At 40.3% G+C, this 26,852-nt stretch overlaps 1 protein-coding gene across 4 annotated transcripts; it reads left to right on the top strand.

Moving 5' to 3' along the window:
• The first annotated feature begins 75 nt into the window (after positions 1-75).
• C2H5orf22 (chromosome 2 C5orf22 homolog) lies at positions 76-26,780 on the top strand. Of its 4 annotated transcripts, XM_075125423.1 has the most exons (10): positions 76-286; positions 3,879-3,936; positions 7,148-7,208; positions 8,536-8,685; positions 13,413-13,863; positions 16,443-16,505; positions 20,332-20,453; positions 23,678-23,744; positions 24,381-24,520; positions 25,143-26,780. In XM_075125423.1, exons 1-10 carry the CDS (start codon positions 209-211, stop codon positions 25,270-25,272), a joined length of 1,320 nt encoding a protein of 439 aa, XP_074981524.1. In that variant the 5' UTR covers positions 76-208; the 3' UTR covers positions 25,273-26,780. The 4 variants fall into 4 exon arrangements, with proteins under 4 accessions (XP_074981524.1, XP_048695638.1, XP_048695636.1 ...); XM_048839681.2 differs by lacking the exon at positions 3,879-3,936; XM_048839679.2 differs by lacking the exon at positions 3,879-3,936 and having other exon boundaries at positions 7,063-7,208.
• The last annotated feature ends 72 nt before the right edge of the window (positions 26,781-26,852 follow it).

Genomic DNA, 26,852 nt, shown 5'->3' with positions numbered 1-26,852 from the left:
GAGCGCCGAGCGCCCTGGCGGCCCCTCTGCCCCGCGGGGGAGCCCCAGCCTGGCCCGCGGCGCTGGGCTCGCCCTTGCTCCGCCCCTCGCGGCGCGGGTGTCCCGCGCTAGCGCTCCGCGGAACGTCGCGGCCCCCGGCGTTCGGGTCCTAGAACGTTGCCGGGCCCGGGGGTTCGTGGCTCCGAACGCTCGTCCCAGCGCGGCCGCCATGAGCCGCGCGGGGCAGCCGGGCCGCCTGCGGAGCTACCCGGCGCTGCCCGTCTGCGTGGTGGAGGACCACCAAGATGTAAGTGCCTGGGGCCGGGGGGAAGATCCTGGCTGGGACCCGCAGCGGGACTTCTGCTGGGGCTAGAGCCGCTGAAGAGATACAGTCCAGCCCGCACCCCCTGTCCTTGGTTTCTGGGAGCCAGTTCCCACCCTGATTCTGCAAGCAGACTGTGTCTATGCTGCACTAAACCCCGGGCTGTGGGACCTGGGGGCACCCTCTGGGTTTCCACTTGAGCATCTGCACCACGTTGTAAACCTGGTTGTAAACGATTACGGGGCCCCGGGCTCACAGCCAAGTTAACACATCCATACTGCGCCGCCAAACAGACCCTCTGACTGGAGCCTGTGGCTGGTGCTGCGTCCACTCTTCAAGATAACAGGGCTTGTAGTAATTAAGTCGCTTTTGCCTGACCACGTTATGCGCCTTCTCTCAGTGCCAGGAAGGCTTGCACGATGATTGAACTGTCAGTGCGGGGCATTGTGGGACGGCTTCTGAAAGGCAGCAACAGTCAATGTAAGCAACACAGTGTCTACGCTGGCATTGTATCAACCTAACTACGTCGACCTAAGCGCTCAGTGTAGCGGGCGAGTTACATTGCTGGGAGCTACATTTTCGTGTAGATGCTTACACAATTAGGTTGATGTAAGCTGCCTTACGTCGACCTAACTCTATATTGTAGACCGAGCCTTGGGCTCATAGGGACCTGGGTCCTGATTGCTTGTTGACCTGAATTAGACAAATTTCCTTGTGGACACGGCTGAGCCCAGGTTTACAATGGAGTGTAGATATACCCTTAGGCATGTGTTTAACTTTACTACACTGAAGCACCTGTGCAAATTTTTATGCAGGAGTGGGACGTGTGAGATAAAGGGCTTGTGTACGCATACAGCACTGCAGTGGTGCAGCTGCACTGGTGCTGCTGTGTTCCTGTGCGACTTAGTGAAGGCGCTCCCTACACTGACGAGAACTTCTCCCATTGGCGCAGGTAGTCCGCTTCCCCCAAGAGGTGGTACCTGCGCTGACGCAAGAAGCCCTCTTCTCCACATAGTCCTGCCTACACCATGAATTCGGTCGATATAACTCGCCCAGGGGTGTGGATTTTCCACACTCCGGGCGATGTAGTTACACCATCATAAGTCTGTAGCATAGACCACGACAGAGCCCCTGCCCCTTATTTTAAATTATGTTCCTTACTTTTTGCCTAGTGCATCACACCCTTAGCTAATCAGTATAGGATGTGCTTTGTCCCATATTTCAGCAGCCATCATACAAGTCCTCATGATACAGAATAAGTTTTTTGCACCACAAATAAAACTATGTATCTTTACAAACTGTGTTTTTCATGCAGTTATCAATTATTGCCTTGCAGCTTAGGTAATTACCCCAAATAATATGCCATTTTTCCATTTTGGCCATTGTTTAAGGGGTGACCACCCCCACAGTATGTTTATGATGCTCTGGGCTAATTGGCAGTGGCATGACAGGTTGCCAAAATGGGATTGGCTTCCCAAAATCTCCAGAATTTTCCTTATGTACCAACGAACAGGTTTGGTGGTTGCTTCTGTAATCCTTGTGATCTTTTTCTCTTCTCATCTTTTTCTCCTCCACTGGCAGTGTAGAAAATGCACAATCTGACATATGGAAGCAAAGGGCACTGCAAATCATAAGCCCTTCTGTAGCCAATCCTGACACTGATCTGCGCTCAACCTGCCGTTGACTTCTGTGGGATTGCAGTATGCAGAGGACAGTGGCAGGTTCTGCTTTCTCATAATGGAATCCAAGATGTTCACTACTCTATGATGAGTGTATTCTGGGCTGTTATCCCAGGGCTGAAAAAAAAAATCTATTGTTTAACTGCAAATTGCTGGTTTAATTTCTGGAAAATACTCACCTACGTCACGTGGTTGCTGAGATGATAAATAGATGTTTGTACAGTGCTTTGAAATTAAGTACTATATAAAGTGCAAAGTACTCACTACCATATTAATAAACACAAGGAAGCTCGAGCAGTTTTTCTGTTACATAAGAATGGGGGGGAGGGTGAAATGTAGACAAACTCTTAAAAAAAAAAAAAAAAGGTTATTCTAAAACACTTGCTTCCTTAAAGGGGATTTTGAACCCCTAGTCTATTCCCTGGTAAAAGTTTCTCAAATTGCTTGCTCATGAAGTGCAATTTAAGGCTACAATGTTGTCGTTGGATCTGTTCAAATAGATCCTTATTCATGTGCAGAAAACCCCACTGATTTCAATGGGATGTTGTGTGGGTAAAAAAAGTATCGTGTAGAAAACTGAAAAATATTAAACCCCATCAACAAACCCCCAAAACATTTGGTAGAATAAATTATACTAAATAGCAGAAGTTATGCAGTATTTACAAATGACAAAAAGTATATAGCATACCTGTAGGTTGATGTAGGAAAAGTTTTTATTAAAACGTTAGGAGAGAAAATTAAAAATAAATCCTTACAGTATTTTTGAAAATGTTGGCAAAACTCATTTAAGATTCAGATTTGTGTCTTAATCTCAGCAGGCAGGGCCCTCCCTGGAAATGAGTTGTCATCATGTAACTTCTCTGAAAAGGCTTTTTTTTTTTTCCATTTGCTTTTTAAAAACATCAGTACCCTTATGCAGTGGAAAACTGAGACAAGGATTATACAGTAGTTTCCTCTTATTACCTGGTAGAGTATTGCCAGATCAATCAGTGGCTAAACAGATTCTAACCAGAGCTGGAAAACCAGCCTCAAAAGAACAGGTAAGGCTAGAGCAGTGTTTCCCAAACTTGGGACGCCGCTTGTTCAGGGAAAGCCCCTGCCGGGCCGGGCCAGTTTGTTTTACCTGGCCCGTCCGCAGGTTCGGCCGATCGTGGCTTCCACTGGCCGCAGTTCACTGTGCCTGGCCAATGGGGGCTGCGGGAAGCAGCAGCCGGTACGTCCCTTGGCCCACACCGCAAACCGTGGGAGCCAGTGATTGGCCGAACCTGCGGACGCAGCAGGTAAACAAACCGGCCCAGCCCGCCAGGGGCTTTCTTTGAACAAGCGGCGTCCCAAGTTTGGGAAACACTGGGCTAGAGATTGAGCAGAGGCTTACATTTCAGTAGTTGGTCAAAGTCCTTGCACCAGCTGGATATTTCTGTTGGCTTCTGGAATACTTGGTGCACTATGATTGGCTGCTGACAGTGCACCAGCTGCCCTTCAGAATGAGCAATTTATGATTTAATGGGGCTGTTTTAGAGATGTGAGATGTTTTAGCCACAGTAGTCATTGATATTTACAAAAGCAACCTCATACTAAACGGTTTACTTTACCAAAATGCTATGAGATTCCTACTAAAGTGTTTGCTGAACTAGGGACCCTGCATAACTAAACCAGGGACAATTTATGATCCTATTACTGTTTGAAAAAAATGACCTTAATTGAAATAGATATTTAAAAAAAAAATAGCCTCCCCTTGAAATTATTTTGAATGAGACCCAAGTATAGTTATCCCTGTAAAGTTGAAACTTTGGTAAAAGTTCTGGAAAAAGAATTAGGCAGACAAGATAGGGGAGGGTAACTTCAGGTTGGTCCAATAAAAGATATTACCTCACCCAGCTTGTCTCTTTAATTTCCAGGGACCAACATGGCTACAACAACCCTGCAGATATGAAAAGAGAATAGAAATAGAAAACAGTTAAGTGTTCATGGAGTTCTGCCAACACCACTCAAAAGGCAATCTATGTAAATTTTGAACATTAAATTAGTGTAATAAAGAGTATTTATATTAGCAGTGTATAAAACCTATCAGTGTGCAAAAACCTTAGAGCTATACACAATACATATGCCTTTCTAACGTGTAGCCAGCTCTGGGGTGGAAGGCATTACACACGGCAGTCTGATTAGTTTATAGTAGGCTCTGGGAGAGGAAATTGTGGTCCTGTGTGCCAGGCAAAGCTCCACTCTTCTGAAGGTTGCCTTCGGTTGGTTATGAACCTCCCATTTATTTATTTTTCTTTCTGAGGCAGTTCAGTTGCATGAAGTACAATCAAATCACGCATTTGAAAAACAAAATGTATGAGTCCTTCAACTTCCTGTCTCTAATTTATGGAGATACCTATGGCACCGGAGTAGTTTCATCCTCAGGCTTTAAGTAGGACTTGCAATTCAGTGTTTGGGCTCTCCAACAGCATTCCGCCCTCCTTTTTTTTTTTTTTCCTTCTGATTAACAGAATGTGTGTTTAAACTTAAAGTCACAAATAAATATGTGCTAAATTTGAATTGAAAGGCTAGCACCCAAGTTTAGTAAACTTAGAATTCTCTGCCTCCCCTGCAGCATGAAGGCTATGTGTACACTACAGCATAACCTGTGTTGCTGAGGGGAGTGAATAAAGCACCCCCCGGAACAACATAAGCTACACTGACATAAGCTGCACTGGTATAGATAGCACTATGTCAGCGGGACATAGCAACAGCTACTTGTGAGGGCTGGAGTAGTTAAGCCGATGGGAGAGCGCTCTCTCCCGTCAGCTTAGAGCTTGTACGTTAGAGAGCTTACAGCAGCTCAGCTGCATCAGTGCAGCTGCGCAGCTATAAACTCTCTAGTGTAGCCGTGCCCTAAAACTCAAACAGTTCAGAGAACTGCAGTTTCTGATCCTTCTTTACAGGTCAAAAGTTAACAACCCTAATAATGTGAAGGCATGGAACTAAGAACTCAGGTCTTGGCAGGCAGTAAAGGAGGTTCAGATTTCAAGCTTTTTCTTTTAAAATTGTGTATTTGTAGGGGGTTAATCTTACACATATATGTAGTGTTCAAGATTAGGGACTTAATCAGTTGTATTAGTTTTTTGAAAGCAGTTCAGTTCATATTTAGCATATAAAACATGTGCAAACTGTATTGCCTGTGATGCACAGGATATGGAGCCCACTTCACTAACTCGTCAGTGCAGTATCATGGAGAGCTGGGGAAGGACAGGAGGCTGAGTGCTCTGTTCGGAGGAATTCTGACTAGAGAACTCAGCTATGGGTTGGAGCAGCTTGTGGATAGGAATTTAACAGTCCAAGGGTGACAGGAGCTTAGAAACTCAATTAGGTTTAAACTGTAGCTGGTGCCTGAGTGTGAGTGATGTTTCAACTGGTTTTACCTTGCATTGGATGAAGTCTGAAACTTTTGAAGCCCAAAATCTGGTGCGGTGTCTTCTGGCATAGGGTGGGGAACGTGGATCATAGGCAAATTTTGACCAAAAAAAATACACATTGATATATTCTCTGTATTTAAATTTTCACAGTTCTGGGAAATTATGGGAGGGTCAGACAATAATTATTTAATGAGAGTATACATTGAGATTCAAAAAGTTGAAGATCTATAAGCATTGAAACACAAATTGTCAATATCACAGCTTTGTGTTTATGATGGGTAAGCAACCGGAGAGGCTGAAAACTGAGCCCAGTCATGTATGTGGCTATTTCATTTTTCATGTTATTTTGCCATAAATATAACATAATACAATCAATGAGATTTTGGCAAAGTAAAATAACTTCCAAGAAAGTACAAAAAATAGCTATGGATTTTTAAATACAAAAAATTAACTAGTCTAAACATTGTAAATGCACTTTTTGGTCTGTGCTGTATATACCGGGTGTAATTCACCCAAGAGCAGAGGGCCCATTAAAAGCTTTGCACACCTCTCAGCACCTTCCATAGGAGAACAATTTCATGCCGAGGTTTCTGCTTTCCATGGGCACCATGGATGGTGCTGTTGGCAGTGAGGAGGGGGTCAGGCTACTAAATTCGTAGTCCTTTTGTGCAGATTCAGTTGCCTAGGGAGCACAGAAAGGCTCCCACTGCTCTGCACGTAAACTGAGCACAAGTTAGCCTTGCCCCCCATCTCTTGTGGGCATGGGGGCTGTATGTCTGCAGTCTCCCAGGCTGACTATTTGTGTCAGCATAGGGCCTGTGAGTGTGTCCTAGAGCCTGACTCATATGCAGGCCTCACTGAATTTGAGTTTTATAATTTTGATGGATAATGTCAATGGTTATTTTTAACCTCTTTTATTTTTATTGATTTTTTTCACAGTTGTGGGAAATTATGGGTGAGGGTAAAATATTGGGATCAGACAATAATTATTTAATGACAGTTGAGATTGAAAAAGTTAAATCTGTGTCATTGTTAAAACACAAATTGTCAACATCCAATGTCAAAATATACAAAATAAATAACCTTAAATCAAAATCTAAGTTCTCCAGAAGCATTTTTCTTCCCTTGCCTATCAGTAAATTTCATTTATTACTGATGGAAATATTTTTCATCAGTTTGTATGTACAGTGCAATCAGTGATTACCAACATTTATAGATCAAGATATAATCCATCCAAGTCTAAACATAGAGAAGGAGGAACTTTAGTGTGTGGAAGCCAAGAAGTGGGGGAGAACAGCCGGGTGGGGACTGCGTTGCACAGGAAATGGGGTGCATTTTTAGGGGGATGAATTTCAGTGAAAGAAATGGGAGCGGGATTAAAGGATTGGTGAAAAGCATTGCTGTAAACAGGGCTGCCCTGAAAGAATGAAGGGGAGATAAAAAAAATTGTAAATATTCATGCAAACTACTGTACACATAGCCCTGGGGCTTATGGCAAATTGCCAGTCTTAGTCCATGGTAGCAGCAAGGTTGTGCTCCACTGATGAATTGTCTTCTGCTTAAGGAATAATTATGAGGCCTGAGAAGACAATGGATGGTATTTTACCAGTATTTTTGCTATTAACAACATTGCATTTTTTAACCCATTGGTAACAGTTAACACATTTTGTTCATATCATTTTAGGTTGTGCCTTTTATCTATCGTGCCATTGGGTCAAAGCATCTCCCTACCAGTAACATCAGCTTTGTTCATTTTGATTCCCATCCAGACCTTCTTATTCCTGTGAATATGCCAGCAGACACAGTCTTCGACAAAGAAGCTCTGTTTAGGTAATGTCATATGTTCCTCATCAAGAATCTCTAAGGGCCAACTCTTGCCACTCTCATTTACATTGAAAATCAGTAGAACTGTCCTCAGAGTAAACGTGAGCAAGATGGGCAGAAGTTGGCCCTGAAGGTATTTTCAACTTTTTCACTCATGTTCGAAACTGGCTTGTTTATGTTCAAAGGATGTTTTGTGGTTTAGGAATATAGTCAAATGCTGATGTTATCCTCCAGACATTGGATGACTATGTTCTTGTGACTTTGTTACATTTTTAATGGTTCAGCAATATGCCACTTGTTTGAAAGTTTAGACTATGTTGTTTCGCTGAACAGCATTATAATGGGTCAGTGTCAAAACGGATCATTTAATCTGAAAAACCATATTTTAAAAAAATGCCTTCCCCTCCCAATGCTGTAAAATCTATCAGCCTTTTTCCTAAGTGTTTAAACTGCAGGGTTGAAATCCTGACCATATTAAATCAAAGGGGTATTTTGCCAGTGAGTTCAGTGGGCCAGGATTTCACAGCAGCTGCTTAGACAGATAAAAGACCAGTGCAGTTGTGGAGATGTGTGTACACATTGTGCCCTCTTTCTGCTTCGTTCTTGTAAATGAGAAGGGTATTGAAAAGCTTGAAAATTTCAATGTGCTAGTGAGTCACAAGAACGGAATGGCAACACAATGGCTATATCATTCCATATCTACTCTGTATTTTGGTTTTGTTTGTTTGTGGAGGAATAGGCAGTTTGGTGGCATGTGTCATTCCACTAAGGAACTGAGATATTAATAGTGATTCAAATGTGATTTTGTAGGGGCTAATCAATAAGTCCTTACATTTAAGAAAACATTTCTGTCAATTTTAGGGTAGGTTACATTGACGTTGACAGACTCTTAGATCTAGTTTTGATTTGTGATGATGGTGTTGAACATACTCATTTCATTCTTTCTATGTCTGACACACAAAAGAAAGCAATAAACCTGGCTAGTTTATAATCAAGTGTTTTATTGATGAGGAAGACTATTGATGGCATTACTGCACTATAAAGATGTTACCAAACCAAAATCCTAACTTTGTAATATTGTTATAGAAATTTTAAATAAATAATTTCTAAGATTTTTAGGTCTTGTGATCAAAGATTTTCCTGATAATAGTTTTACTAGCAGAGTTTTTGTTTTGTAATATAAACCGTACTCAGACAAAATACTGATGCTTGCTGGTAATTACACATTTCGATGTAATTCCAGTATATAAGAGTCATCTTTTTGTGTTGCTGACACACTTTACATATAGGGAAAGTTAATGTGATTTCATTTTTCCTCTCCATTCATTTACAGTGAGCTAAGTATTGAGAACTGGATTATGCCTGTTGTTTATGCTGGTCATTTTTCTCAAGTGATATGGCTTCATCCAAGCTGGGCTCAGCAAATCAAAGAAGGAAAACATGATTTTTTAGTTGGTAAAGATACATCTACCACTACAATCAGGTAATGTATGTGCTATCTTTAGCTCGTAAGATAATTATAGATCTCATTTTTCTCTGCCACTGTTTCCCGTATACATTTTCTTGGATACTTAGATAAAACTGGTGATAAATCAATGTTTCTGAATGATAATTTAGTTGTGTATATACGACTCCTTTAGGGCCCGACATGAGAAAAGTTTCATGAATAGTTAAATTGACAGATTGGGACTTTCATTTCCTTTTTATGGATACCATTTTGTAGAGAATTATACTACACTTGTCACATTTCAGTTAGTCAAAGCTTAAATCAAGTTCTCTGCTCATAAAGGTTGAAATCATGGGAAGCAGTATTTTAGGAATTACATTTTTTTTTAACTATAACGTTCTTGATATATAGTTTTTGTCAGTGATGTGAAGTGTAGTCATTTTAACTGTACGCCAGCAAAGTTTTTTGTTTGTTGGATAATTAAGCTGTCTTCGTAACTCAGTAACATTTCCATTGTTTTCCCAGCCAGGTGAAAATACAATTGTTATTGCATCCGATGAAGTGAGCTGTAGCTCACGAAAGCTTATGCTCAAATAAATTTGTTAGTCTCTAAGGTGCCACAAGTACTCCTTTTCTTTTTGTGAATTATTATCCGGCTGCTTCTTTCATCACTTGCCCTTTAGTCACACAGCACCAAATCCTGATCTTGCTAACAATGGTATAAATCAGGCATATCTCCATTTGAGTCAGTGGAGCTACACTGCATAAAATAGGTGTGAAAACAGAATTGGGCCCACGGAGTGCAGCTGTCTTCTTAAGTAATAATTTCATTACTATTTTTCACAACTTTTAAAATTATTTTTTTCACATCATTGTTCATCATAACCTTTCATCGCTTTAAAACTGAAATCTTTTCTTACTGGACTTCATTTGTCACACCACTTTGTTTTGTAATTTGTGGTTCTTGACTCCTGAGTGTTGGGTACCTGGTGTTCATTTTCACAACATCAAAATATTGTGTTTTGGTGAAACAGCACAAAAAAGTGAATGTACTTTGCAGCAAAAAAGAACATAACATATGGAACAAGTTTAAAAAAAAAAATCCTTTAGCAATGTGTTGTCCACAGGTAACCTGGATCTTGTTTTTGGTAGTCTACCAGGAAGATATGGTGGCTCCAGATGTTGTAGCCATCTGTAATTAACCATGTGTACTAATCTTGAAGTGTAGTGCTGAGTGCAGCTGGCTAAGAGTAGGAGTTTAGCAAAGCAGAAAGCTTCATAAGCCAATTTTCTATGTTTGTCTCCAGTTCAAGGGAGTATAAAGAGAAACTGACATGGAAGTTCAGTTTTTCATTTTCAGCTTGAGTTTCAACATGCTGGTCAGTCAGGGTAAAACTCCCATTGACTTCACTGGCACAATTTGCCCAGGAGTTTTAAGAGGAATTCAGCTGCTTATCCAAACAGCCATAAATAAATGTTATTTGTTTGGACCAATAGTCATGGGCTACTGGACTATACTAGCCTGCCCATCAACTTTGATAACATCCCTTTATCCTCTGCCCCCATTTAAAACACGTTAAATCTTAGTTTATTTGAGTCTGTGGTATGTTTGTATGAATGTAGTTCTATGCACAGCATTCATCTTCAAACCAAGAGTACCACTGACAGCACCGGTGCAAGCTTCTCTGTGTATTGTGTACTTGAAATGATGCTGGCCTGGCCCACCTCCCTGGATGAAAGAGCAGTAGTTCAAGCCTCATGTCCATTCAGTCTTTGGCTTCTCCACTGAGACTTCCAGTTAGTACCAACTATGACTGAGTTGCTCTCATTTGGACACCTGAGAACTGGATTGAGATCATCACATTAATTTCACATAGGGTACCAAATAGCCTCCAAGTTTGCAGACACTACTGACTGGTTGGATTTGATTGGGTAGTCTAAGAGTAAAAGGCTCCTATTAACATTCCCCTGAGCCATCCAGTGTCTTTCTCCCCTTTCTTTATAGACATATTGTTTTATATCACATTCTTCAAACTAAGGTCTCTTGCATGTTTTTAAGTTCTTTAATTGAGCATTGGTACAATTATGGAGAATAGTATTTATGAATCCAAAAGATATGCCAAAGACAATAAGAGCTCTCCTGAAGTGGTCTTGCACTTTTATTAGTCTGAGTATGCAGATTCAAATTGCACTGTCTTAACGTGTGATTAATATAAACTGGCTGGGGACTGATTGCATCTTGAGATATTCCTCCTACTTTGAGGAAAAGCTAAATATCCCTTTTTTATAAAAGTGGTTGCCTGTGTTGTTTTCAGGATTTTCCACATTATGGTGGAGTTATTCAGCCATCAAGAAAACTAGCAAATTTGTGGGAGAGTAGAACGTTCAGTGTTATTGAAAGTATGTGCTTTCATAACATAGGATACGGTCTAGTTTGTAACACAGATTAAGAGTTGTACTTTTGTTCCTTCCTGTGCCTTTGAAAATGAATTGAAGAGCATCCCCCTACCGCTTGGTCAGTGGGGGTCTTCCTACTAGAGGGGAAAAGAGGTGGCTGTGATCACAGTGAACAGAAATGATTCATTTCTATGCTGCACTACTCTTTGGGTGGTACAATCACTGAGCTGTTGTTTGCAGCCATTGGAATTATTCACAGGTGTTGATCCTGCTAGTCTAGGGAGTGTTTAAAGATGTGTGTGCTGCAGATGCCACACTTCAACTGCAGGAAAGAGCGCTGATTTGTTTGCTATGTAACACTTTAAAATGTTCCAGTCAGGATGGATTGATTGAGATAATCAATTTTAATCTTGTTTTGCATTTGTACTTTAGTTCTTTTCCTAAGAAAATTCATTCTCACTGGTGGGTATAACCATAAAAACATGTTGCTTTGCAACTAAATGTAGCTTTTACACTAAAGCGGTGGTTCTTGTTCAGATACTGTATCTGCACACATTTATTTAACTAATTATGTACCTCTACATACATTAATTCAGTTTCTTAAGTTTTATATTATGTTAGAAAACAGTGAACGATGCATTTCTTATTGACTAGATGATAATATGTTCACTCTTTTGTGTAAGATGGACATTGGAATTCAATTCAAAATGCACAAAAAAGCATTTAAAATTATTAGTTAAATAAGAGGACCTTAAATGTGCTAGATTGTTTTTTCTTATGTAATTTTATCAAGATTTTTTTGCAGCAAAAGCTAGTCCCCAAAGTTTCAGTCACTACTGACCTTGGTTGGATTTGATTTGGCAGTCTCAGGGTATTTAGGTGCCTAAAAACTCCCAACCTGCTTAAGCTCTCTTGAAAACCTCACTAGGCACTTACATGCATTTTTAGGTGCCTGATTATCTCCGAAATTCTGGCTCCATGTTCTTCAAGTTTTTAAAGTTTGATAGATCGCATTGTCTCCCACCTGGTTTTTATTCATGGATTGGAAGAGGAAAGCAAGCTTCCCCGCTTCTTCAACTCCCCATTGGTTTTTCATCTTTGATTGAACTAGTTCAAATGAATAAAATATTCTCTCTGCACCTGCTCGCTAAACAGAAACAATGTAATTAGGCAAAATTCTGCATAACGAAAACTGGAAGTACAGTGCTTACATTTGAAAAAACTTCAATACCAGCATTGGCTCCACCGTAAAGACTGAAAATAATACAGATACCTACTTTATGCAGTACATGATGTGACATATTTATAAAGCTTGAGCTGACCTCAAAAGATAAAGATATTGTCCCCATCCTTGTCTCTCCCACCCACTCCCCATCCTGAGTCTGTATAAAAATTTTAAAAAAGCAGCACCCTTTGCTCATCAACATTTGTGGAAGGCTTACTGATACAGCATTTTTTTTAATTTAAATGATTTTACTAGATTATAGTTAGTGTAGGCCTTACCAGGAGAGACCATATTTTCACATTTAACTTTAAATAGGATTATTTTAAAAAAGAAATTGTATTTATAAATCTTTAAAAAAACAAACAACTATTTTTCCCCACACTGTTTGTAAGGGATTGTGAAATGGACTAGGAGTCAGGAGACCTGGCATTTACTCCTATCGCTGCCAATGACCTCCTGTGTGACCTTTGGCTGTCACTTTGCTGTGTCAGCGTCCCCCATCTGTAAAATGGGGAAGAGTATATTGATACATCTCTTCCCCAATAAAGCACTTTGAAATCTATGGATGAAAAATGCTATAGAAAAGCTTAATGGTTTGTGTATTTATTCATAATATTTTGTGTAAAGGTTGTTTGAGCACTTCTGAGTGCATACAAACATGACTTAAAATATGATCTAAAATAGCCCAGTAAACTCCAGAATACCAAAATGTAGAACATGCACTGCTTCACACGTACATAGTATGTCATCATCTTGGCAGGATTAGGGGGATACTTTTCTTTAAATTCTATTCTGATGGCAAAATTAATCTTTTCAGAGCACATAAGGAAGAATCATTCTATTCCCATTTGACATGTTTATGGGGCTTTAATAAATAATATAAAATATATTTTGGTACATTCCCTCAACAGCACTAAGATGTTACAAAAGGAAAAAAAAATCAGTTTTAAATTTAACATGTGAGAAGTCTTTAAAAATAATCTTGTGTGTGTTTATGTTACGTTGCCCACAATCCATCACAGACACACACTCATTTTACTTTCTCAAGGTTACTTAATTGTAAATAATGTTAGGTGGTAACACAAGGCTGTTTCTCATCTAGTTAAATCATACATTAAGTATGTCCAATTCTCTATTCCAGAGTCACAAGTACAGATCATTACTATCTAAGTGATGGTCTTTATGTCCCTGCTGATCAGCTAGAGAACCAGAAGCCTTTACATCTGAGTGTCATTCTTGTTAATTCTACGGAAGCATCCAGCAGTCAGAAAGAAAATGATGAAATACCTTCTGCAAAGAGACTGAAGTTAAATACAGATGATACAGCAAACACTGCTACTGCCTCTTCATCAAAGGCTGAAGTTCCCAGCGGTGACCTCACAGATTCAAAGGCGGAAGGAGGAGAAGAAAAAACATTTGCACAAGACAAATTGGAGTCCTTGGCTTCATGTTCTCTTGGAAACCATGCCTGTCAACTGCTGGAGATAGTTGAAGATGTTCTTCAAGTACTACAAAAGGGAGATGCATATGTTTTAGATATTGACTTAGATTTTTTTTCAGTTAAGAATCCATTCAAAGAAACGTACACCCAGGTGAATATAACATATACTATCCTATTATCCTTCGGACAAAAGTGAACCCCAGAGGGAATGTGCCTATTAATAATCTGCAGCCGTACCACTTTGGGATATTATCATATTTCTATAAAATATACCCAAACTTATCTTAGCTAAGCTAATCAGATGCTAAGCTAATCAGACGCGGTAAATATTTGGATGGGGAGGAAACCCCAGGTGCTGCAGGGATTGATGTGCTGATTCAGCAGATAGAACTCTTCCTTTCGAATCATTGCTGAACAAATGCCCCAGTGTGGTGTTACAGACACTGTTCTGCCTTTCACCTGAGATGTAAAACCCAGGCCAACATTTTCAAATGTGGGTCCCCAAAGTTAGGCTTCCAAAGTTACTCTGATGTTTTCTGAAATAAAGTGGGCTTATTTTCAGTAGTGCTGAGCACTCAGCAACTCCCATTGTCTTTTTTTCCAGTAGAGGTACGGAAGTGTTAATGTCAATGTAGAAGGTACCAATAAGCCCTCATCAGAAATACTGTGTATAATTCTGGTCACCTATGTTCAAGAAAGATTAATTCAGACTGAAACAGGTACAGAGAAAGGCTACTAGGATAATGAGGGGAATGGAAGGCCTGGCTTACGTGGAGAGACTATTAGCATATTAGTCAGCGGAGAAAAAAAAACTAACCAGGATTGATTTGAGCTTGGTTTGTTTAATCTAGCAAAATGAAGGGTGAGAGGGGATTATGTTTGCACTCTGTAAATACATGAGGAAGGTAAATACCAGGGAGGGTGAAGAGCTATTTAACCTAACTGGACAGTGTTGGCACAAGAACAAATGGGTATAAACTGGCCATGAATAAATTCAGGCTGGAAACTAGATGGTTTCTGACCATCAGGGGAATAAAGTTTTGGACTACTACTTCTATAGTAGTGGGGACAAGAAGCCTAATTAGTTTTCAGATGGATCTTAATGGATTATTATTACTATCACAGGGTTGCCGGTGATAGTAGGGGATTGGACTCGATGACCCACTTGGCCCCATCCAGTCCTATGTCTTAAATGGGATTTTTAGGTTCTCATCATTTGTGAAAATCAAGCCACTTATATTGAGGTGCCTAAAGATGGATTTAGGAGTCCAGCTAGACACCCAGGTATGAAAATTTTGGCCCAAGATGCTAACAGCTAATGGTAATTGAAGCTCCCTTTTCCCCATGAATAGAGTGTGTGCTGGTCCTAGTCCAACTTGTGCAATTTATTTTACCTTTCTTTTACTATTTACTGGAGAAATCCTTTCCCACCCTCTGTATAAAAATGTGTAGCATCCCATGCTCAGACTCGCTCATGCCCTTCCATTTTAGCATTTGTGTGAAATCATTGTGACAACCTGCAAAGGAAGCTGTTCAACTTCAGAATGAAAAGAAAGAGAGGGAGGGTGTTGTTATAATAGTACATTCTAAGAATAAAATCCCATCCCCAAAAAAGATTTAAAATACATTTTGAATACAGTTATAGTGCCCTAAATTAAAGCAAAAATGTAAGCTTTTCCTTCTGTTGCTCTTTACAATTATAGTCCCACCCCAGTCCTGCAAGGTGAGCAGATCCCTGGGCCTACGCAGACCCCCTTCTGTGATCCAGTAACAATTACAGTTTGGGGCAGGTTCTTCATTACTGTCTCTATTTATAGGGTTCCTAACACAGACATAGAACTGTGTCCACACTTGGGATATGAGGTCTCACTCGTCAGCAGTTTCTTTGATGGATTTAAAAAAAAAAGTGTGTGTGTGTGGCAAGGGGGTTAATCAGTTGTGAGTAAAACTTTATTAGCAATTTAGAGTAATTGTGTACCCATATATTAAAAAATAAATAAAAATCCTGTTTCTTGTAGGTTCTTTAGAAAACAGTTTGGCCATTAAATTTGTCAATCACTGTGTGTTTGAAACCAAGAGACCAATTGTCCCGTGCATAGCAATATCCCCCATAGGCAACTCTCCAATTCTCAGATCACAGCCTTCACTAAATTGTCCTGTCCAGAGGAGAGGTTTGCCAAAATTAAATCCGCTGATTCCCCCAACAGCTGAGGAGGGATGCAGGCCACCCACACAAAGCTGTCAAGCCAGCTTCCCTTCAGAATCACACGGTCCTGGCCGCCATGTAGCTACAGCCCTTGTCATAAGCAGCAATTCACTGGAGCCTCAATTCAGCAAAGCACATTTAATTTTAAGCACATGAGTAATCTGAACCCTGTTCACCAAAGCACTTAAAGGCTTGATTTTAAGGATGTGACTAAGTACACTGAAGTCAAGTTTAACATTTAGCATGTGGTTTTGTTGATTTGGGTCAAAACGTTTTCGTAGAGGGACGAAGTCTTGGAGAGTGGCCTTCTCAAGCCACAGAGCCTTTTTGCCATGAGCACATATAGAGCGGCTTCTGCTGTGTTGCAGGGATGAGGCTGTCTTGTTAAAATCAGTCATAAAAGTAGCTTCCCTTTGGAGGCATAGGAATCTGAACATTTTGCTTCACTGTATTTCCATTTCAGTATGGTTCCTTTGAAGCCACTAAAATACTTTTCCTTTTTTTTTCCTCTTTCTCTCTTAAAGGAGGAATACAAGATTTTGAAAGAGCTATACAGTTTTAAGAAGCCGGATAGAAATCCAACAGAGGTACAGTATTTCTTTTTGGGATGGGTGAGGAATGTGAAAATGATTTTTGTTTATACTGCAAAGACCCTGCGCTGTGACAAGAAGCAGAGAGACATGAGAGAAAGCTGTGAAAGATGTTTAATGAACGGGTTGCTAGTTAAGCCATGTATCATGCTTAATGCTATTCTACAGGGCCTTAGGAAAGCTTTTCTAACAAACATTTTTTATGCAGTTCTGTTAACTGCATGGAGATTTAGTGAGAGTATAAAATTTAATGTGTGTAAACAAAATGCTAATTTACAAGAGTGAAACAAAAACAAATCATCCATGGTATTTTTGTTTCCATTTGCTACTTTTTCTCCTGAGTTTATTTTGTCTTTGTAGTAGGGATGTGACAAATATCTGATCTGCATTCTGTGTGTTATTATCAATTTATGTATATCCAGAAGTGCCTATATCATGCTAGTGTAGCCTACTTTTCATTATTTGTTCTCCACCTGTTCCTGGTTCACAGTATATATCGGCCTGTTCCAGCTGCCAGCTAGGTGACTGTGTTTCAGCTCACCTTAGAGACTCATGTTCTTAGCTCTCTGTGCAATCCCCAATGACAACAAAGATGCTGGCTGTTATGCTAGGCACTTTCCAAAGGGAAAAGGTGAGATGATCTCTGCCTGGGGTATCTCACAGCCTAAAAACAGACTCGGAGTAGATACAAAATATATAGTTGTGCTAACAATATTGTAAATATCAATGTGTAAACTTATTCCTAAATTACTTCCCATGTTTTTCTGTCAGTCAGCAAATTTCTCGTAGGTATTAGGGCAGAAGTGGTCAGTAGAGGCTTTCTGATCAAGGGTGGGTGCTCTAGCCATAGTAGGTGTTAAGAAAGATGTTAGGAGATGTTTGTGTGAGAAGCTGAGAATTGCGAGAGACAAGGCTAGCATCCTTGGTGGAATGGATGGGGAGGGGGGCGATGCTGAACAAGGCATAGGCAGCATCACACAAAGCTTTAAAATTAGTAATGAGAAGTTTAGCTTAAATTTGACTGAGGTGGGAAAGCCAGCAGCGACGTATGTGCACAGATCTGGGCTCTTCGCAGATATCTGAATCTCTTGGAGAATCACCCTCCTCAATTGTGTCCGATAGTCAGATGCATTTAGATGTACATTTTTAACATACTATATTGTAAATAGGGCTCTCAAGCGATTCAAAAAATTGTGATTAAGTGCGCGATTCAAAAAATTAAGCACGTGATTAATCACGCTGTTAAACAATATTAGAATACCATTATTTAAATATTTTTTGATGTTTCTGTATTTTCAAATATATTGATTTCAATTACAACACAGAATACAAAGTGTACAGTGCTCACTTTATATTTTTATTACAAATATTTACACTGTAGAAAATAATATTTTTCAATTCACCTAATACAAATACTGTAGTGCAATCTCGATCATGAAAGTTGAACTTAAAAATGTAGAATTTTGTACAAAAAACCCCCCTGCATTCAAAAATAAAGAGTCTACGAGTCCAATCAGTCCTACTTCTTGTTCAGCCAATCGCTCAGACAAACAAGTTTGTTTATATTTGCAGAAGATAATGTCGCCTGCCTCTTGTTTGCAGTGTCACCTGTAAGTGAGAACAGGCATTTGTATGGCACTGTTGTAGCTGGCGTTGCAAGATATTTACATGCCAGATGCGCTACAGATTCATATGTCCCTTGATGCTTCAACCACCATTCCAGAGGACATACATCCATGCTGATGACGGGTTCTGCTCGATAACGATCCAAAGTAGTGCAGACCGACGCATGGTCATTTTCATCATCTCAGTCAGATGCCACCAGCAGAAGGTTGATTTTCTTTTTTGGTGGTTTGGGTTCTGTAGTTTCCGCATCAGTTTTGCTCTTGTAAGACTTCTGAAAGCCTGCTCCACACCTCATTCCTATGAGATTTTGGAAAGCACTTCAGATTCTTAAAGCTTGGGTCGAGTGCTTAAATCTTGGGTAGAGTGCTAAAAATCTTTAGAAATTTCACATTGGTGTCTTCTTTGCATTTTGTCAAATTTGCAGTGAAAGTGTTCTTAAAACAAACATGTGCTGGGTCATCATCTGAGATGGCTATAATATGAAACATATGGCAGAATGTGGGTAAAACACAGCAGGAGACATACAATTCTCCCACGCAAGGAGTTCAGTCACAAATGTAATTAACGCATTTTTTTTAACGAATGTCATCAGCATGGAAGCATGTCCTTTGGAACGATGACCGAAGCATGAAGAGGCATATGAATCTTCAGCGCATCTGGCATGTAAATATCTGGCGACACCAGCTACAACAGTGCCATGCGAATGCCTGTTCTTACTTTCAGGTGGCATTATAAATAAGGAGCAGGCAGCATTATCTCCCATAAATGTAAACAAACGTGTTTGTCTTCACGATTGGCTGAACAAGAAGTAGGACTGAGTGGACTTGTAGGCGCTAAAGTTTTACACTGTTTCGTTTGAGTGCAGTTATGTAACAAAAAATACATTTGTAAGTTGCACTTTCATGATCAAGAGATTGCATTACAGTACTTGTATGAGGTGAATTGAAAAATATTTCTTTTGTTTATCATTTTTACAGTGCAAATATTTGTAATCAAAAATAATATAAAGTGAGCACTGTACACTTTGTATTCTATGTTGTAATTGAAATTGATATGTTTGAAAATGTAGAAAACATCAAAAAATACATAATACATTTCAATTGTTTTTCTATTGTTTAACAGTGCGATTAATCGCGATTAATTGTTTTTGAGTTAATCGCATGAGTTAACTGCGATTAATCAACAAGAAGTGCAGTAGATTTAGACATTCATCCTCCATTAATCTCGATCCCCCATGCTGCTTTCAGAATATCCGCCTACATTTTTACAACCCCATGCTCTGTGGTGACTTCAGTGGCACCTCTCAGAGTCAGATCCTATATTACTATTTAAACATATGTAATTAAGTTGCTGACATTCTCCAAAGGATACAGCAGCTGGTATGTGATATCAGAACACTTCCCAACCAGAAAGAATTACCATATCCCTAATTTTTATGTCTGTCAAATATCCATCCTTCTTAGTGATTTTCCTGTCTACATTTAATGTGCTGATCATCCTTCATACTCATGCTGTGAAACTTGTATCATTTGATGTTGTTATTCAGACCCTGATCCTGCAAATACTTGCATCTTTACTCATACCAGTAGTCTCATGAACTCCAGTGAGATTTCTCCCATGAGTAAAGTAAAATAGGCATTTAACTTAGAATTCATCCCTTCTTTTTTCATGCAATCCAGGAAGAAGGTGGATGAAAAATCTCCAACATACAAAACTCCTTTGAAATATTGATAAATCCAAAAGTATTTAAGTTTTGTTTTAAAAACCTATATATATCCTGAAGTTCTTGATTTTTTTTTAATTGAGGAAAAACTGCTTATCTCTCGCTAAGTATTCATATTGCATTCATCACCATTGCATTTGAGAGCTTTACAAACAAATCCAGCAATTAATCCAACATACTTTTAGTTCTTCCCAGTCTTTTCCCTCAAAATATAGATACAGAACATTTTGTTGTTAGTGGGAAAAGATGGGTTTTACTCTGCATTGCTCTGAAGGTGGTAATCTCTGGTCATTCATTCTGATCTTTTGGAAGATGTTCCACAAACCAGCTGCCCAGAAATCCCTGTTCCCTTACTCCTATCAGGCTAATTACTTCAGGATTTGACCCATAGAGTTAATCATGTCCTTCATCTAAGGAAATAAGATCTTATGCTTGTATTGTTCCTAACACATTTACGTATGTGTTCATTCAAAGGAGGGATTGCTGGACTGTGTTGAAAATCGTGTCCGTCAGCTAGAAGATCTGGAAGCAGCTTTTGCGGATTTATGTGACAATGATGATGAAGAGACTCTAAAAAGATTTGCCTCATATCCGAGGTAAGGGATTTCAGAGGTTAAAAGAAAACTCTCCTCCCTTTGGTCAACTAGTAGCTTGTGGATAAGAATCAGCATGAAGAAACTATTATATTTTTAACAGTAAAGTGTTTTTCATTATATTTGTTATTTTTGAGCCTCCAGGTGGTACTGGCCAGCTTCCTACAAACTTACATCACTTATGAAGTAGCAATTTGGAAACCTAATGTATAGGTTGTTCTTGCCGCCCTTTGCGCTGGTTGCTGGTCTGCTAACTGCCATCTCTTCGTATCTTTGCCTGTAACTTCTGACTCCCAGTCACTACTTTTGATTTTCTCCAGAAACCCACTGAACAGTGTTCTTCCTCCCACTCTGTCTAGGAGCTAGCTAACTTCGCCAAACACAGTCAATCAATACCATCCTGTTAGACCTCTCTTCTACCTCCTCCCTTCATGTGGAGGATTTCTCTTGGACCAATAAGCATCGTTCCTAGTCAAATCCAGAACAGGGACACAAAAAACCTCCAGACCTTGTGTCTGGTCTTTTATCCTCCCATGCTGTCAGCATCACAAATATTGTTGCATTTCTAAAAGAGACTGCCACCATCAGCAGAACACTGAAAAATGCCAATTGTAATTCGACAGCTCCTGGCGTGTTTTTGAACATTCAAGCTGCAGGACTGAGGTAGAGGGATACGATGATCATTTAACTTGTCTAAAATATGCAACCTGGAAAATCCTGAGCTGCTTCTTTGAGTGATGGTCCCTATTGTATTCCACTGAGGGTTTATGCATGTGTCCATGCGTCTGGAACCGGAGAATTTGAAAGTAGTAGTGTCTGTTGGTCCGGGCATGCTCTCTTGCTTCCCCTTATGGTTACGTTCGAGGTGATAAAGAGTGGGGTGGACTGATTGCATCTCCAGTTCTTTCTCACTGCCACATGCTCCAAGTCAGAGCTGCTAGTGTCCTCTCATCTCTGACGCCCTTTTAAAAGAAAAAAAGTTTTAGAAATTGTATATAGTTAGTTTTTCTTCTTCTGTTTTTACTGGGGTTTTTTTTTTATGTAGTTAAGTTTTTAGCAGTAGTTTTAGTAGGACTTGGACTTTAGGAGAATCAGTTTACCAGTCTCCCCAACACACACACAAACACACACGCACCCCCCACATGTGGGTACTGGATTATGCCAAAGACACCAGAATTCAAGATCTGCACTCCTGCCTGTGTTAGTTCTCAGTCAGTGAGGAGCACCAACACTGCCTCTACCGCTTTGGAGAAGCCCACATTTCATCCAGGTGCAGCCTCTGCCAGTCCTTCCCAATCTGTACCTGAGCAGGCCTGATTTTCCGCCTCAAGAAACACCTCATGGAAGTGGCCTGAGGCCTCATTTGGATCCAGGTCAGGGAGCCCCCCTGTTCATTGGCCTGAGAAAGCCAGGAATGTGCCTCCAGTTACAGAGATCAAATCTGGTTCTGGTGTACCACCACCACAGACCCCGTGCCGGGACCTAGTCATGGGACAAGGAAGCATGCACATAAGTATGGTAGTAAGTCTTACTCCAAACCAAAGGATCATGCACCTTCCTTAAGTTCCAGCCACAGAGAGGCAGCACATTCCAAGGCGCACAAGAATGACAAAATCACACAGACCACCGGGTCTGCTGGTACAAGGCACCAAGCCCTGCTCACCCTCAGTGTCAGCCAGGACATTGACAAGACAAGGGATCTGTTCGTTCCAAGACAGTCCTCCACTTCAGCCCTGGCTCCTGCTATCAAGCGGGTACTGTTAACACCGGAGCACTCAGAGTAAGCAGCAGGGCCACATGAGCAGTTCACTGTAAGGGAACCAGGTTCTCCAGGCCTTCCTCTGCCACCCACACTGGGGGAGGTCTGATCTCCTATCCAATACTTGCTGTAGTCAGGTCATACTTTCCACCCTCCTTCCCCTCTGCTGTGGATCTGTTAGATTCGTGGTGGAGAAAGAACTGGAGACCCGGTTAGTCCGCCCCACCCTTTATTGCCTCAGATGAAACCATGAGGCGAGGAAGTGCACATGTGCGGACCGACACACACTACTACTTTCAAATTCTCTGGCTCCGGACACAGGGTGCGCATACATAAACCTTCAGTGGAATACAGATAGGGACCACATATCTCGAAGAGCCTCCGGTTACAGATAAGTAACCTTCTCTTTTGTGGAGTTGAAATCCAAAGTAAGAGAAAATGTTCGGTTTGGTTTGTTGTGGTGATAACTTGTTTTCATAGATTTTCGAGGAAAGAAAGGACCATTATAATCATCTCATCTGACCTCCTGCACAACGCAGGAATTCCCCTAGGATTTCCTGCAGCAAGCCCCTGTGAATCAGCTTACACAAGGGATCCTGTCTCTCCATGCTGCTCCCCTGGTCCCTCTTCACCATTTCCAGAATGACTCCTAAAGGAGCTGTGATGACTAGGGCTACTCAAAAAGTATCCATTTTCTGTGAATATTTTTTTTTTTTTTGGTCAAGACTGACTTTTTTTTTTTTTTTTTTCAGTTTAGTAATGCTGCCATAGTTCCTCTTGGGAGTTGTAGTTCAGCTGTCTCATGCCCCCATTCTCCTCTACAAACTGGGTTCCACAGCCAGACTACCATCTCCCATTCTGTGCTGTGGTGGTTCAGCAAGAGGTGAGTCAGCAGTGCATCATGGGAGATGTAGGCCACCCAATAAGCCTAGTCCATAGACGAGAATAGGAGCACGAGACACCTGATCTACAACTCCCATGAAGCACTGTGTCAACTTCTACTCAAAATTTTCTCTTAAACCAAAGTTTTGACAAAAGCCAGATTTTTCCATGGGGAAACTCTCAAGCCCAGTATTCCCACCACCTGTAGCAATGCCGTTAGGAAAGTCCTCCTGTGGCTTCTGAGTAACAACTGCAGATGAGACTCAGATGGAGTTAATACGACCTTGAAAAAGTAACTTCTTCATGGACATCTAGAGGAGTTACAAGGAGGCAGTGTCAGAGAGAACGCCCTCCCCCACAAAATCTCATGAAGACTAAATGCAGGGGCAGGGTGAGATGAGAAAACAGCAGTGCTATGGAACTGGCACTTTTCCTCTTTCACAGAAGCAGGGGAAGTTCGGGAGACACTGTGCTTTGCTCCTAGGACACGAGGCCCGCCATGGTATTATTTCCTTAGTGTTTTTGGCTGTGTTAAGTACGTGTGCGTCTAGCTGTTAATATAACTCACATTTTCTTTTTACCCCAGAATGAAACCACTGGTTCAACTTGTGCATAGTTTGAAAAATCGGATGGAAACCCCAGACTATGAAATGGTATGTCATTGGTAGGAGGAACTGGAAGCAGACTGGTTACAAAATCGTATATACAAAAGGACAGGAGAAGACTGGGGAAATTTTTGGCTTTGCCTTTTGAAATCTTAAATATTTGCTGGAAGAAGGGTTTAAAATCTTTGTACTTCAGCCAGAATTTTCAAAAATGGCTGCCTGAAGTTAGGCCTTCACGTCTGTATTAAGGCGCCTTAAAAAATGGCCTGATTGTCAGGAGTGCAGAGTGTCGAGCTGCTGCTGTTACAATCAGACTACTCAAGTGGGTCTATAGATAAGACTTCAGAATATAAATTGAAGCAGTCTCTCCCACCCCAGGCCCCTTTTTAAGATCTTGGCCTTCACCTCTGATAGCCTTTCTGAATGCTGTAGTGGGAAAAGGGAGGTACATTATAACAAGCAGTGAAACTAGTTAACAGCATTTAAAAGTGTAAATACAAATAATATTTGTGCTTTTAAATACATTTCTGTAGTTCCATTAAATAGTTACATTAAAGAAGTACAGTAGCTACTAAACCCTTAAAGACGTGCTGTATGAATCAGCTTTGTGAATAGTAACATTTCTTGTTAATTTTAATCATCCACTTTATGCAGTAGTGAAATCTTTGTCTAATTTATGTTTAGGTCCATCAGGCTGGTCTTACCTGTGATTATTCTGAACTTCCTCATCATGTTAGCACTGAGCAGGAGATAGAGGGCCTCATGCAATCCGTAAAGCATATACTGAAAAAAATACCAAAGCCCACGCTTGTGACAATCGCTCGGTAAGAACATATTTGTTTTTATCCTAAACCCAAAGGTGAATTAAAAACCTTCTGCTGCAGTAAATGTGCTTTTAAAAGTCAGCATTTACTGGACTGCGGGATTTTCACTGTACTGTGGAGTTTCTTGTATGTAACAGGGTGATCTGTCCCCTTTACGGTCCATTAAGTGCTGGGGCCATTCTGTCCTGTACTGGGGACTTTAAGGATAGGTGTTCTGGGGGAGGATCGACAGATCCCATGGGCTAGGAATGGGGGCCACCTGATGGTAATGCTCAGCAAGTGAAGGACTGTGCTGAGCTCAGTTGTGAGAGCCTAGAGTTGAGACACTTAGAGGAAGGTTCCCTGAAGCAGAACCCTAAGCCTGGTGATGGTAAACTGGGAAAGCCAAAGAGAATTACAGCTGTGGAGTCCCTGAACCGAGTAAGATGTTTCTAAGACCAGGGCAAGGAGGAGACCTAGAGAAAAGACTCTCCAGAGAGGTCAGGGGGCTGGAGAGGGATTGGCAGAGCTCTGTGTTTTAAAACACTTTGAAATCCCTGGATATAAGGGGCTACTATCAAAGTATTAGAAAACTATTTCTCATAATGGGCTTTTGATTTTTTTGTTTAAATAATTGTTACAGATCAAGTTTGGATGACTATTGTCCTGCAGAGCAAGTAGACCTCATTCAGGAAAAGGTTCTGAATGTACTACGCTCAGCGTTCGGCACTCTGGATGTTCATTTAGAGTACTCAGCAGGTTCATCTGTATGAATAAACTCCCACTATTCTCTTAACCCAGGGGAATTATATAGTTGATGTCAACCTCAAGGGAATATTTAGAGTCAAAATGTCTTGTGCTGAAAGCAGTTCTACATCCTCCCACCACCACCAGCCCCTCTCACAAAGAACAACTCTCATATAAGCAGAGATTACTATACCTGAGTACATTACAAGGAGAGTCCATTGTATTGATGTATGTCACTTGTTAATTTTTATTTGGGCTATATAATTCACCAAAACCAAATGGTTGGGGTTTTTTAATATGCTTGTAAGTTTTTTTATTAGATCAAATTAGAAAAAGTGTGGATAAAAAAAGCTATTGTTCTATTTCAGCAGGTGGCACTAGAAACCAAGCTATCCAGTAATCTGAATAGTAATTTCTAATTGCACTCTGTCTTTGTTGCACTGGTTTCATGTCTGAAACATTACCCATTTTAATTGTGGTTTTCGATCAGACTTAGATTGTTGACTCCAGATTAAATATACTGTGTTTTAACTATAGTACTTTTAAAGACTAGTACTGTGAAGAAAAACTATTTATTTATTTTTAGACCATGAAGACACTATGTGACAGAATTAGACAGACACAAACACACTTAACATATCTGTAAAACAAATCTAGCTTTTTGTAAGTAGATTGATTTTTTGAATGTTACAAATCATTCAGGGTACCATTAAGATTTCGGTTTCACACGGTGACCTTTGCTCATTCCCAGTACTGGTAGTACTAGAGATGAGCCCTCAGTCATCCCTCTCCCATTCCATTGGTGCAGCTTATCTTCTACTACTTGATCCATGGAGTCCAATTGATATTCATATTATTTTACATTATTATAGTCCCTTTATTTTCACAAGGTACCTATGCAACATCACAGAAATACAGTTATCTCCAAGGAAGAGGGTAACAGCTCATCACTACACTGAGGGGGAAGGGAAAACTTTGGCCAAGGACTGGCCAACACTGCTACAAAAGGTCATGAAATCTCTTAATGTCCACAAAAATCTTGATTTTTTTTTTTTAAGATCTCAGCTGAAAGACACACATACAATAGTTGCATGACATGTGTTGTACATACTACTTTGTCCTCTAAAGTACGTGTCCTTGGTAGCTGTTGAATTATGTCAGGATTTGAATCAGTGGGTTCAGAGTGTGATAGTTTGGTCTCATTGAAGTCAGTGGCAAAATTCATATTGACTTCTATGGAGCCAAGATTTCACCCAGAGATTCTAGAGATACCAGTCTTCATGCTTAGAACATAAATCGATCTTGTCTGGCCATACATGCATTCATTTGCATTACTAGCCAGAGAAAGTATGTCAGTGTCATAGACATTTAGAAGTTAAGAGTTAGGAGTTGAGAGCAAATGGTCATCTCCAGAGTAAAAAGGAGACCAACAGTCAATTGGGACTGACCTGGGAAAGGGCAAAGGGAGAGAGGGTGAAAACATTGACTAGAATATATTAAATTTGTTCTGAATAAATATTTTTGTTGTATTCTTTTCAAAGTGTGATTTGAGTTCTTTATGTTTGGTGGTACTTTCTCTTCTGCTTATTCATTAGATTGTTTTACT

The sequence above is a fragment of the Caretta caretta genome, chromosome 2 (genome assembly GCF_965140235.1).
Source record: "Caretta caretta isolate rCarCar2 chromosome 2, rCarCar1.hap1, whole genome shotgun sequence".
Classification (NCBI taxonomy): domain Eukaryota; kingdom Metazoa; phylum Chordata; order Testudines; family Cheloniidae; genus Caretta; species Caretta caretta.
This window is presented reverse-complemented; position numbering and strand designations above follow the sequence as displayed.